Raw genomic sequence first — 13,641 nt, forward strand, 5'->3', positions numbered from 1 at the left:
TCCCAAGCTTTTTTACAATAGAATAGGATCTCCATCATAGAGGCCCAGATTATGTAAGAAGATCTAAGTTAAGGGATTGAGTTTCTTTCATCCGCAGGCCCAATACAAACCTACAAAGTCAAATAGAAAAGAAAAAAGTGTTTGGGTATTGGACGGGCTAAATAGAGAGTTGACAATGATGTATAACACCTTGGGTGAACCGACCGACCCATCCCAAAGTTCAGTTACAAGTTTTTTTTAACTGTATTAACTAAAATATACTCTAATGAAGCTGAAATTACCACGGTTGCTGGCACCAGACTTGCCCTCTAATGAATCCTTATTAAGGACGGAAGCTAGCCTCTGCGCCTCGAGTTTGTGGCTGGCCTAAAAACAAATCAACTAGTGATTTAATTTGTTGTTTGAGAATACCCATTATAATTGGTGTGATTTGATTTTAACTAAAACAAAAAAAAAACTGAACCAAACTAACTATCAAAATTTGAAGAGAAAAAACCAAACTAACTCGGCCTTATATGTAAAAATATAATTTCTATTTATTTCTTTAAAATTTTCATAATTTTTGTCTTTTAACATATTATTTCAAGCTTTAACCTAAAATTTTGAATGGTCCAAAATAAATTATAGCTCATAAATGCATGTTATTGACTCAAAAAGTTCAAATCAAATCAAATTGATGCTAACAAAAGAAATAATTTCAACACTAGAAATGACAATAATACTATGTATTCTTCAGAGAATGTGTTGTCTATTGTCACTGAAAAGGGTAGATGCAACTAATTAATAGTTGCGCGTTCGTCTGAATATAGTATGTTCAATTTATTTGTAAAAAAAGTATTAAAACTGCAATAAGAATCCATAATTTTAAAATACAACAGGTTAAATCCATAAAATTTAAATTTTGGATCTGCCTCTGATCACAAGTCGCGAGAGTGATATTTTGAAGCAAATTTCTCATTCTAGTCTTTGCTTTATATATAAAAATAAAAATATAATGATTAGACATTTTGTTTGATAGTAACTCCAAAGGCATGGATGGTATAGTAGCATATATATGAAGGTCGTAGTCAATAATTGGACACAAGTTGGGCAAACAAAGCATGGGTGTGGTACCCTATCAACGTAGCAATGCAACATGCTGTGATTAATTAATGATCTAAATTAACTATTTCAATTCTGGCATTTTATATCATGACAACCTTGAAATATTGGCCTTTGGTCCAAGAAATGGCTCATTAACAAATTGAATCTTAACAAGTTCTTTAATATATCTCCCATCAATCGAAGATTTGTGGCTTTCATATACCTTGAAAACTTTTTGAGGGCCCTGATTTGATATTTCATTGTCCTGTTTTGGTCCTAAAAGTGACTAGAATTGTTTATTACATCTATTGGCCTCACTTTTGACCTACTTGAGTAGACCCTCTCTTTTTTTCCTCCTATTCGTTTGGGGTCAGGTATTTATATTGAAGTTCGATAAATTTAGATGGAGTCGCACGTTCAGAAAAAAACTCTTTAACAAAAGCGATTTTGCACGGATTAGAGTTTGAATCTAAGATATATGATTAAGGGTGAAGGAGTACGTATCGCTTTGTCACGGTGAATGACCCTTCTCCATATAAGCATGCATGCGGGCACTAGCAAGACCAAGAAATGAAAGTGGGCACGGACGGCAATTCGTTGCCTGGTCTAAAATTGGTACTACACATAAAGACCCTTTGTGACTATATATTTGCTTTGCATCACATGGGTCGGCTCTTATGTTTGCAAAATCAAAATTACAAATATCCCTTTTTACATAATAAAAAAAAAAAGAACTTCGATAGGCTATTTCTATGCTGAAATTTATTGGTCGGGTTAGTTCAATAGATAAAATTATCCAAAATTATATAAAGAATCAACGGAAAATCCACGTTTTAGGAAGGGATTCAGGTAAAACCATTTTCTTATGTATCTATATTGAAAATTACTTCTGTTGATTTGAATAATAAGCAGTATAGTTGTTGAAGGAATCTACTTAATTCATTTATAGTATTTGAATTTCGGATAGATATTTTAGGTTTTTCAAATTTTAATTTATACAAATCTTGTGTTTAATTTTAAGTTAGCTTTAAAATCTTCATATGCTTAATTAAATAATTGAGAGACATTTTCATTAACATTTTGTGCCCTTTTTGCTACACATTCTTTAAAAAACCAACAATATATAACCTTTTTTTCTATGACGATAGTGTTTGGATCAGCTTTTAATCACGGGTTGATTAATTTCACAGCATACCTATTACCTCACACCAGAATAGATGTCGATTAATATTATTATTCAGGTTAGCTTGCACGCAACTCGACTAATTTCATGACATGGACCCACCAGCAAAACTACCAGGCGGTGGTGTCTAAGTATGTTTTCACGCAGCTCAACCTAATTTCGTTAGATATATATTTGCTACCTTTCATTAATACAGTTATCGAGTAACTCTTTTGGACAAATAAAAGAAATCATCTAATATTTTTCTCTGTTTAAATTTAAACATAAGAGCTATAATTCTTAGCTCACATTGTTGGCAAAAAGCTGTTCAAAAATACAAAAATATGTTATTTTAATATTTTGTTGAATTCTTTTTTCAAAATTTTTGATTTGGCCACTAAACAATACCTTCTCACCAGCTATAATATGGAACACTCTGATGTACTAACTTATCACTCAATGACTGAATTAGGGATCATCATTAAAATATATTGCCATGCTTTGTCTTATTGAGATGAACAATCTGATGAGTATAATTTTTCAAAGAGAGACGTAAATAGTAAGGCCTAATCAAAATATGCAACATCCAACACTATCACTAATGACGGCAAGTTTTGAGTACTCAAAAGTCTTTTTTGGAGATTCAGATAGCTCAGTTGATTGTCTATCTAAATGTTCACAATATTAGTGAGGGTTATTTTCATCGATCTTGTAATCCCCTTCTCATTTCTCTGTCAATTTTTTTAAAAAAGACAAGAATTTTTTTTTTACAATTGAAAGTCCTTTGTTTCTTTTCCATGACCATGTTGGCATCCTATAACCAACAAGAAACTTACACTGCTACTAGTAATTAAAAAGCTTTGAAAGCTACGTTGATTAACAAAAGCAAATTCCTCTATCAGTAAGATATAGCCACTTCTAGGAGAAAAAATAAAAATTCAAGAATCTTGGGACACACTCATTTGACTTTAGTGTGATTTGCTTTTTAGTGTGTGTGACGTGTCAAAAATAAGTGGGGAATAAAATAGGATCAATATATTATTCTGTTGGGTTTTTAGTGGTCTATATCACTATCAACGTAATTTAGGAAAAGTTCTTCTTTCCCACTTTCCCATAGCCAACAGCTTTGTAAAATTTTTGTTTATTATTATGTCATATAAATATAATGATACTTTAAGATTACATGTTCCAAATCTTATATCTATATAAATGTTTGTCTCACAATTTCACAAATCTTTAAGTTTTTTTTAAAAAAAATCAAACTATATCCTATAAATTAGAATAAAGTGGATAGTAATAATCGAGAATCGTCCAAGTATATATATGTTTCACTCTTCCTTCTTGTTATAGTGGCAAGCTAATTATGTTGTTAGACACGGATGCAAAATTTTAAATTAGTGTGAAAAATACCATGAACAAATTTGCTACTTTGAAGCAATATGCATGGAAGTGAACTTAAAAAGGGACCTGTACTACAAGTAATTCAAAGTTTTTCAATGTTTTTCAATGTCATGTTTGTTAATTTATTGAAAAAGGATTTATTCAATTATGCATATGAGTTAAGCCTAAAATTGCTTGAGAGTTGTTACTTAATTAGTTCAATGACAAAGGTGAACGACATGTTTGAAGTCCCCTAGTCAATTATTCTCTCTGTCTTAAAATATTTGTCATTCTTAAAAGGGAAAAAAGGTCTGAAATTGTTGTAACAATACCGAACTTTGGAAAGGACCCCATGCACTATTTAATAGTGTATTTTAAAGGTATATATGTGCCCACGTGGACATCATAAATATTGCATCATTATAAATAGTAATGTGTTCAAGTGGGCACATATATACCTTTAAAATACACTATTAAATAGTGTATGGGGTAAAAGATCCTCCATAAAGTTTGGTATCGTAACAACAATTTCGGCCAAAAGTTGGAATATTTTTCAAAACTTTTTCCCTATTATAAATACCTTAGCTCAAAATACTCATCATTTTAGATGTTTAAAAGTTGACACACATTTGACCCTTCCTAATTGCCGTTCATCATTAACAAATATTATAACTATAACAACTCTTCTTTGTTCAGATCCTTTTTTTAACCCTCAAGAAATTTGCAATCGCTATCTTTCCATTGCACATGCATTAATAGAGATGTAAATTGCATTAAGTAAGTACAATACCATGAGCTCAACTGAAAAAATATTAATTGGAGAAATTGATTTCTAACGATATAACCAGTTGCAACAAATCAACTAATACGTAGAGATACTTTTGTCAAGATTAATAATGGTTTTCTTTAAATAATTAGGAATGGACTTAGTGGAGATATTTATATATGGTCCATTCTCCTATAAGACATTCTATCTATATTATATACAAGTATACAACATGAGTCTAGCTAATGTTGCCATATATAATTAACAATTATTAGCACCTTCAAACCCATGTGTTAATCCTATTATTATTAGAGTATAATTATTATTTTATTCTGTTAATACATTAATCACAACGTCTGGCTTATTAAATGAATGGTTTTTTTTTGCTCCTAATGTTGAAGTTTTCACTCACTAGAATAATGTACAACTTGACACTATATTTATTGCTTCATGAAGTAATAATTAAAAAAGTGCTAATCCCCTGTGTGATGTAATTGTTGACATGGTTTACAAAATGTCCTTTTCTGGGATTTTACAGTAATTTATCCATTAAAATATGAATTAGTAGTACTCATTAAAACAGAATAAGTGTTACTTTACCCTGATAAGCTCTTTAATAAAAAATAATTGAGCAACCATCATGAAATTAAACAACTCTTTTAAAACGCATTAAATGGAAGTTAAAACATCAGTTTCAATTAGAAACACAATTGGTAATTGGTATATATAAACAACATAATTTCGTTCAATTTCTCATTTCAATATTGTCTTTTCACTATAACAAAAATAACTTTTAGTGATAATAAATATATACATATTAACAAAAAGTGCTAAATATTTTACCGCCATTAATTAAACGTCAATCGATCGATTAAAAAAAAATTAAGAAAAATATATGACCAAGTCATATTAGTAGACAGTAGCTAGTACCCTACCGCCGCCTCATCCACCATCCCTGGCAATATCAAACTGTTTTTGGATTTTTGCTTACAAAAAGAAAACTGTTATTCGATCTGCTTTTTTTTTTTTTAGACTTTCGAAATCAATTTTTCAAATATTTCAAAACGAGCTGCAAGTGAAGGACCGATTCTTTTGCGCTAATGCTCCGAGAGCTTCTCGTATAATATGTAGAAAGGAATAATTATGCCTTCCGAGAGATTTGAAAATCTTACTTCAAAAACTTTTAACTTAAAAATGAACTAACTATATTTTCTTTTTGCAAAAGCAACTCATTTTTTTAAATAAAAAATTGAATTTTGTGCGTAATCTGTTTAATAAAACCCAACAATTAAGGAAAATATTTTTAAATAAAACTTTCTAAAACTAAAGGAGATCTAAATCGAGTTGTGCCCCGGGACAGATATAAAATTAAATGTTAGGGTGTATCTTAATTAGAGAATTATCCACACCTTCATCGCTCACTCGACTGGGGATTAATGAGGATTCGAATGTCGCTGTATCTCCCTCAAAATAAAAATAAGAGAAAAGACATAAAGACACAATCAAAGTTGTCCCGTATTTGCATAAAGATACTTTAACTTTCAAAGTGTCCTATCACCCCACAAAACTATTTAATATCGTTGTAAATGGACCATTTTGACCCATTCCTCCGTCTGGGTTGTTACCACGCACATGAGGCGCGTCATTCCGTGTTTTCACTGCCATGGACCAATTTAAAAGTGCCACGTGTCATTTTCTTTCTTTATTATTAATTATATAATCAATTTATGTCATCTTCCCCAATTTTAAACCCAAAATAGCCCTAATTTTTTGATTTCATGGTTTTTTCCATAGCAAGATCAACATGTAACAACGAAAAACTATAATATCCTAACAATATCTTAACAATGGCAACAATAGGAGGTCGATTCCAACACTTTACAAGAAGATTTTAATAATCCCTAAAATCATATTAATCGAAAAAAGAGAAGATTTTTATCATATGATGTAGAGCCCTAACATGTTAGACCTTCAATCTCCAAGAATCTTCTCCAAGACACATAAACAACAAGATTATCAACAACAACACGACGAGAAAACTTTTCTATTTCTTTAGATTTTAGGGAAAGTTGAGAAATAAGAAAAGAAAAGAAGAAACGACTTTCTTCAAAGAACAGGGTCGGGTCGGGTCGGGTCGGATCGGGTCTTTTCTCATCATAGGGAGTGAGCAACACGCGCCACTAAATAGACGAGGGAATGGGTCAAAATGGCCCATTTACAAAGATATTAAATAGTTCTGTGGGGTGATAAGACACTTTAAAAGTTAAGGTGTCTTTATGAAAATACGGGACAACTTTGATGGTGTATTTATGTCTTTACTCTAAAAATAAATTCTTTTGGGGTCTCCATTTTTTTTAATGAAGAAAATAATAGTAAAAATTATAAGATTCAATGTGGAGATGGGGTCAAGACATGTCAAAATAGTAGGGGAGAAAGTGTAATATAATGGGATTGGGTGTCATCCACAAATCATAAAGTTATGATTTATTAAAGGGGAAATACATCATTACCCCATTCAACTATAACACTTTTTCTAAAAAGACACTAAAACTTTGAAATGGTCCTAATACCCCCTTATTCTTGTTCAAAGTGGATTTATTACCCCCTTATGATCCTATGTGGCACATGGAGTGTAATTCACTCACCACTAGCGAGTGAGGCAAAGTAAAAGAAATATTATTTATTTATTTTAATATTTATTCAATTAAAATATTATTTCCTTTTACTTTATTGGTTTTATGTTTTTTTTTTAAAATTTTGTACCGTCCTTCATCTACTCTTACCCAGAAGAGTTCTCGGACTCATTTTTAGTTGAGGGAGATCTAATAAATGAGATTATTAACAGAGAAACAGATGAAAGCGGAGTGAGGTTGCGGAGGAAGGTCGGAAAGGGCCGGTGAGAGAAGCATCGAAGATTTGACGACGACGGAGAGAGAATCGTCAGGGTCACGTTCAAACCCAGTAAAAAATACCCTATCTGAGTTAGAGAGAATTTCAGTCTTTGTAGATACAACAAATGTTGATTTTGAGCAAAAATTAAAGGCGAAGTACACAAAAATGATTGAACGATCGAAGAAGAAGCGCTGGAGATTTGATAGTATTTTTTATTTTTCAATTGTATTTTTGATTTGCTAGAGAAAATGGATGAGATGGTGTTAAAGTGTGGTGGGTGGTGGCTATGGTGGAGAATCGTCGGCAGCGTGAAAGAAGAGGTCACCAGCGGCAGTTGAACATTGAAGAAGAAGAAGAATAGAGATTTTTTATTTTTTTTAGAAAACAAAATAGAATAAGAAATAACATTAACATATATGAAAATTAAAATTAAAATTAAAATATAAAAATAAAATAATTGACACGTGGTAAGTATCAGTTGGTGCGTGTATTCACTTTCCTTCTTAAACTTGTGGTTGACCGAAAAATGGGACACTTTTACCACTTTTAAATTGTTTAAGGGGTTACTAGGACCTTTACAAAGTTCAAGTGTCTTTTTAAAAAAAGTGTTATAGTTGAATGGGGTAATGATGTATTTTCTCTTTATTAAATTAAAAGAAATATAAAGGTATCATGTGGAGCTGATGTGTAAAATAAATTGAATAACTTGGCTGCTGCGTAGATGCCAACATGTATCAGATCACTCTTTTTCTCTTTTATTTCTTAATTCTCATTGACCAGACCCTACCCTAACCCTAACCCTACTTTCTTCTTTTACCTTTTTCTTATGCTGTTAATAATTTCTTCTTTTTCCCTATCCATCCGTGTTTCATTGAAGTCCCGACTAAATTTGAGTTGCTCACGGTAGAATCCATTCGGGGGTGACATAAATGACATTCCAACAACGTTTTCATTATACTTAGGGCTCAAACTTTAAACCTCTAATTAAGGGTGAAATAGTTTCACCACTGCTCCATAACTTATGTGGTATTAATAATTCATTATTCTCATCCGTTCAATTTTATATTGTCAGTCACTTTCCTACATAAGTGTAACGTGTTGAACTGATTTTACAAATAACTAATTACTAATTTAGATAATGAAATGATAATAAATAATAGTATGCTTGATTGAAAAAAATTGAGACAAAATAATTAGTGATCTTTATGTTTCAATTCATGTGATTTACATTTTTAAAATTTATCAAAAAGCACGAATTTTTTGTATATTTTTTAAAAAAAAATTATGTGTAATGAAATGATTTATGGTACAAATATATATGATTTGGATATTATAAGAGTATATAGTAAAATCACTATTGTATAAATTAACAAGGTGGCCGGGGCATTTAAAGTTAGGTTGGGTTGATTTATAAGTAGTCCCACAGCTCAAAGATGCTTATATATATATAGAAGAAATTAAAGGTAGAGATTCCTAGTTACCTTCTTTATATTGTATACTTTAGAACGTGCATACATATATATGATTTGTCTTTATAATTTAATAAAGTGGCCCAATAATATAATCACACGAGGCAATCCAGTCATACATACACAGATCCCACGGACCCATCAAAATTTCTCAACTAGGCCAAAAAAAGAAGAAGGCATTTTTGAAGATGCAAAAAGTGAAAAAGAGACCAATATATACTACTTTTCTAATTAGAGAAAACATTTTTCAATTCTTGTGTGTCTGGTCAAAATATTTTTTACAGATTTTTTTATTTATTTAAAATGAGAAAAAATGACTTCTCTCATCGAAATAGGAAAAATAAGTTTCATAATTAAGTCACGGTAAATATTTAAATTTGTAGGACTTTACAAAATGAGTTATACCTAGCTTATGATTATATAAGGGTATTATATTCTCTTTAAAAGACAACTGAAAATTCCATAAATTCATGGGATATTTATAAAGAGATTAAGATGTGATCTCCTATGTTCGAGAAATAATCAAGGAGAGGAACAAGATAGTAACTACACTATTTATTGATTACAATTTATTTTCAATCACTTTAAAATTTGTTGTGACATATCAAGTTCATTGACTTTGCCCACTATCAACCCAACTCATGGCCAGGCCACCCTTGGGGGCCTTATTCTGTAATATTTTACTAGATTACAGATAAAAAAAAATTTGGGACAATATTTGTTTCCTTACTTATTAAGTATCATAAATAAGTAAAGAAAATTATGTATTTTCTATTAAAACTATTTCTTTTCTTAAAAAGACATTCTCTATCGTCCAAACACACATACCAACCAATTAATGGATTCTTTCTCATACTTTTTATTTTGTACCTTTGTTTTTCTCATAGATTTTGTCGGGCAATCGTGGCAGTGTTGTTGTTAAAATATGTAGCATTATACTATATACTAATTAACTTTATAACTTTTGGTTTGCTCCAATGGGAAGTATTCCAATAGCTTTGGTGCGTATAATTAACCAAAAAAATGACCTAAATCTTTCTCTGTTATTCGTGATTTAATTAGAGATTCCAATAGTGAAACAAAAGCCCATATTATACACTTTGTGGCCACCTTTTTTACCTACTTTAGCCTAATTTGTTCTCTCCATCTGTTGGGTTATAACTGCAACCTTAAAAAGGAAGTATCGAGTATGTACCAACTTCTATTTGTGGTTCTCATAAAAAAAATATTGGTGATGTATATATTATAGTTACAATTGAAGTTTTGATTGTCACCAAAAATGACATAGTTGAGTCCAATTTTTAGATGACAATTGACATGGATGAACCATTTATGATAGTTCGACGATATATTTGACTTTTTTTCTATAAAAAATAGTGATATATATACTAGTTACCCCAACAACGTAACTTCTCTCATTGGAGATATATATATATATATATATATATATACACTATTGGTTTAATTTATTTAAGGGATTAGTTTCGGAGTCAATAAGTACTATATTTGAACTTGTTTGCAAAGGTAATTTTTGAATTTCCATTGACAATACACAAGAATTTACCAAGAGATTCAACGTTGATATATAACCCCAAACACTTTTTTTTTTAATTTCAATAATTTAATTTTCCAACAAACAAATTAAAGTCAATTGAACCTCTTATTTGTAGCTACCTAGCTCCTATATGGAATAGTGAGCAATTTATAGTTGAGACCTCTAATTCAATAAAGTCGTTTACTTAATATACATCGATAACAGTGCTTACCATGGCAGAAGCCACCTGATCACCACTTCAAACTAAACATTGATGGATCCTTTAAGCCTAAAACAGTCAAAGGTGGCACTGGAGGGTTGATAAGGAACCACTCAGTACAGTGGATTACGGAATTTGCATGTAAAACTAAAGTGGACAGTGCTTACCAAGCAAAATTATTGGCCCTACTACATGGCCTGACACTAGCAAAAACAAAAAATATAAAGAAAGTGCTGGTGGAAACCGACTCACAAGTACTTCTAAATTCCCTATACATTGACGATGCTTTGTGCTCAAACATACGTGTTGATTGCAGGTCATTGCTCCAGCAATTGGAAGGACCAACACTCCACCATCCTCCGAGGGAGGCTAATGGAGTCGTTGATGCTTTAGCTGAATACGGAAGAAAAACAAAGGATCCTACTATGATTGTAAACAAACTACATATTTTTGACGCATCTCCTTCGTTTGCTACTAACATTCTAGAACGAGAAGCTAATGGAATTGCTTCAGCTAGATCAGTTCCCTTTTGTATGGATAATTCTTTATAAATAAATAAAACCTTCCGTTTATTAAGCAAAAATATATATATATACATCAATAATGTATTTTTGATTTTTACACGATCAAGATAATATATATGACCTACACGAATAGGTATCTGTCTATAATAATCCTAGTTTGGTAATATAAAAAAGAGAAAATAGTCAAATGCCCCCTTAACCTATTAACCAATTCTCAACTACACACTTATACTTCACGGGGTCCTATTACCCTCCTGAATTTTTTATTTTCGATTTTTTGTGATTCTTAAACGTTGACCTGTCTAAGAAGGTGAATACACCTCTTGTAGGCGCGCAAGGGTTCAACAAAAAGACATAAAATGACTAAAATTGAATCAAATAGTCCATGTGGCAGTCTCTCACTGGAGATTATACAATTAATTCATTTTTTGTAATTCTTTCCTTGTTCTTATATCACAAAATTGTTATACCCATTTCATGATTTCTTCAAGTTTTTCTCAAAGTCCTTCAATGGTGGTCTTCTAAATTTCTTCTCTAGGAGATTCAAATCAGTTTGTAGCTACTGATTTTTGCTTAGTTAATCATACATTAACCGTTTTTAGCAATAACAATCACCTAAATCATAAGAAATTTTAATCTATGAAGCTCAAAAATGGAGTTCAAGTTTTTTCTTATACCCCTCATAATTTTCGCAAAAAAAAAAGAAGAAGTCAAACCACAATGAACCAACAATGGTGAATTTGAAATTTCACTTTCTAATTTCATTCTTATCAAATTTGTTTTTCACTCCCACATTTGTGAATACTTAATTTGTGGATTTTGTTTTTGGGTTTGATTTCAATTGAAAGTTTATGTAGACCAGCTATGGAATTGTTCCTCTTCTTTAATTTGGTGTAGAGATTTTTTCATCATTTTCTTTTATTATTCTCTAAAGAAATCATTAGTATTTTGAAAAAGCAATCTCTATTTGAAAACATTTCTTTTTAATTTTAATTTCCAGGTTTGATAAAAATGGAAACTTTACATAATTTTACAGGGTATTATTAAATTATTATTTTGATTAGGTTTATAATTTACAAGAAAAAAAATAAAAAAAATGAATGTAGAGTGATTCATCGCGTGTGCTACACAACTTTGAAAAAACTGGTTAGATATATGACTTTTTAGGGAGGTGATTATTTCATATTTAAATAGTTCAGGGGTAATAGCACCCCGTATAGAATAAGTATGTAGTTGAGAATTAGCTAATAGATTAAGGGGTTTTTTTGGCTATTTTCTAATTAAAAAATCTTGAATTACTGCTATAATTAATTAGTTTAATAATACACCAATAGTGCAAAAGAAAAATATTGTACTCGAGTGTATACAGGTTTAATCCATTATGATAAGTTTATACATTTAACAACTGTGAGATTGATGTACTAGAATTTGGTAAACTACTTGCAGAAATAAAAAAATGAACGAATAATTAGCTATATATTTTGAAGTCCTAAAGATAAATATTTTTCTATTTAGACGAAAATCTGAATTTGGATGTAGATTCTGCAAAGATCAGAATTAAGATAAGTAAATATAAAACGGCAAGTTGGCCATAAAATTGGCCAGCAAAGATTTAATTTCAAGTAGCCAAAGGATATATTATTTTTATGACCGTTAACATTCACTATTAAAAATCGCTATTTTTACACGAATAAATAAAAAAACTTCTTAATATTTCAGTCAGAATCTGTTCGCATAATGCATTTTTACATAAACTAGCCCTGCTGTAAAAATGGATGGAAAAAAAATGTTTTACAAACTAATTTTTCATTAATTCGCAATGAAAAACGCTATGTTTATAGTAGTGGAAGTCAAGGAGGCATATTATCTATGGACATTCAAGGGGGAGTGTTATAAAATAATATATTGTGGATGTCCATTACATCAAGAAGTTACTCCATTACTTTCCTCTATTATGAAGATAACCATAACCTCCAACTTTATAACCATTATTCTTGTAACCTTTCACTTCTATAACCTCCTCCATTATATTCATGTTAATGTCATGTTTATGACTAACCTTTTGTATGCCTCTAACTCTATGTTACACTAGAAATAGAGGCATAAGGGTTCATATTGTATATACTTGAAGATTTGGTAAACACTTAAAAGAAAGAAAGTTATCTGATATGACTAAGTCATATTAGTAGACAATAGTTAGTACCCTACCGCCGCCTCATCCACCATCCCTGGCAATATCAAACTGCTTTTGGATTTTTGCTTACAAAAAGAAAACTGTTATTCGATCTGCTTTTTTTTTTTGTAGACTTTCGGAATCAATTTTTCAAATATTTCACAACGAGCTGCAAGTGAAGGACCGATTCTTTTGCGCTAATGCTCCGAGAGCTTCTCGTATAATATGTAGAAAGGAATAATTATGCCTTCCGAGAGATTTGAAAATCTTACTTCAAAAACTTTTAACTTAAAAATGAACTAACTATATTTTCTTTTCGCAAAAGCAACTCATTTTTTTAAATAAAAAATTGAATTTTGTGCGTAATCTGTTTAATAAAACCCAACAATTAAGGAAAATATTTTTAAATAAAACTTTCTAAAACTAAAGGAGATCTAA

General features: G+C 30.7%; 1 protein-coding gene across 1 annotated transcript; it reads left to right on the forward strand.

Annotated features, from left to right (window-relative positions):
* The first annotated feature begins 9,729 nt into the window (after window positions 1-9,729).
* LOC125833151 (uncharacterized) lies at window positions 9,730-11,057 on the forward strand. Its single transcript, XM_049512292.1, has 2 exons — window positions 9,730-9,753; window positions 10,512-11,057. The coding sequence occupies exons 1-2, from the start codon at window positions 9,730-9,732 to the stop codon at window positions 11,055-11,057; spliced, it is 570 nt and encodes a 189-aa protein (XP_049368249.1).
* Window positions 11,058-13,641: the final 2,584 nt, after the last annotated feature.

The sequence above is a fragment of the Solanum verrucosum genome, unplaced genomic scaffold (assembly GCF_900185275.1).
Source record: "Solanum verrucosum unplaced genomic scaffold, falcon-dt-bn FXZP01000100.1, whole genome shotgun sequence".
Classification (NCBI taxonomy): domain Eukaryota; kingdom Viridiplantae; phylum Streptophyta; class Magnoliopsida; order Solanales; family Solanaceae; genus Solanum; species Solanum verrucosum.

Excerpts from the sequence above, each read along its gene's own strand:
- LOC125833151 (XM_049512292.1), top strand. The coding sequence starts at position 9,730 with ATGGGAAGTATTCCAATAGCTTTG. Across the intron at positions 9,754-10,511 it reads GAAGTATTCCAATAGCTTTG|TGCTTACCATGGCAGAAGCC; the intron begins GTGCGTATAATT and ends CATCGATAACAG.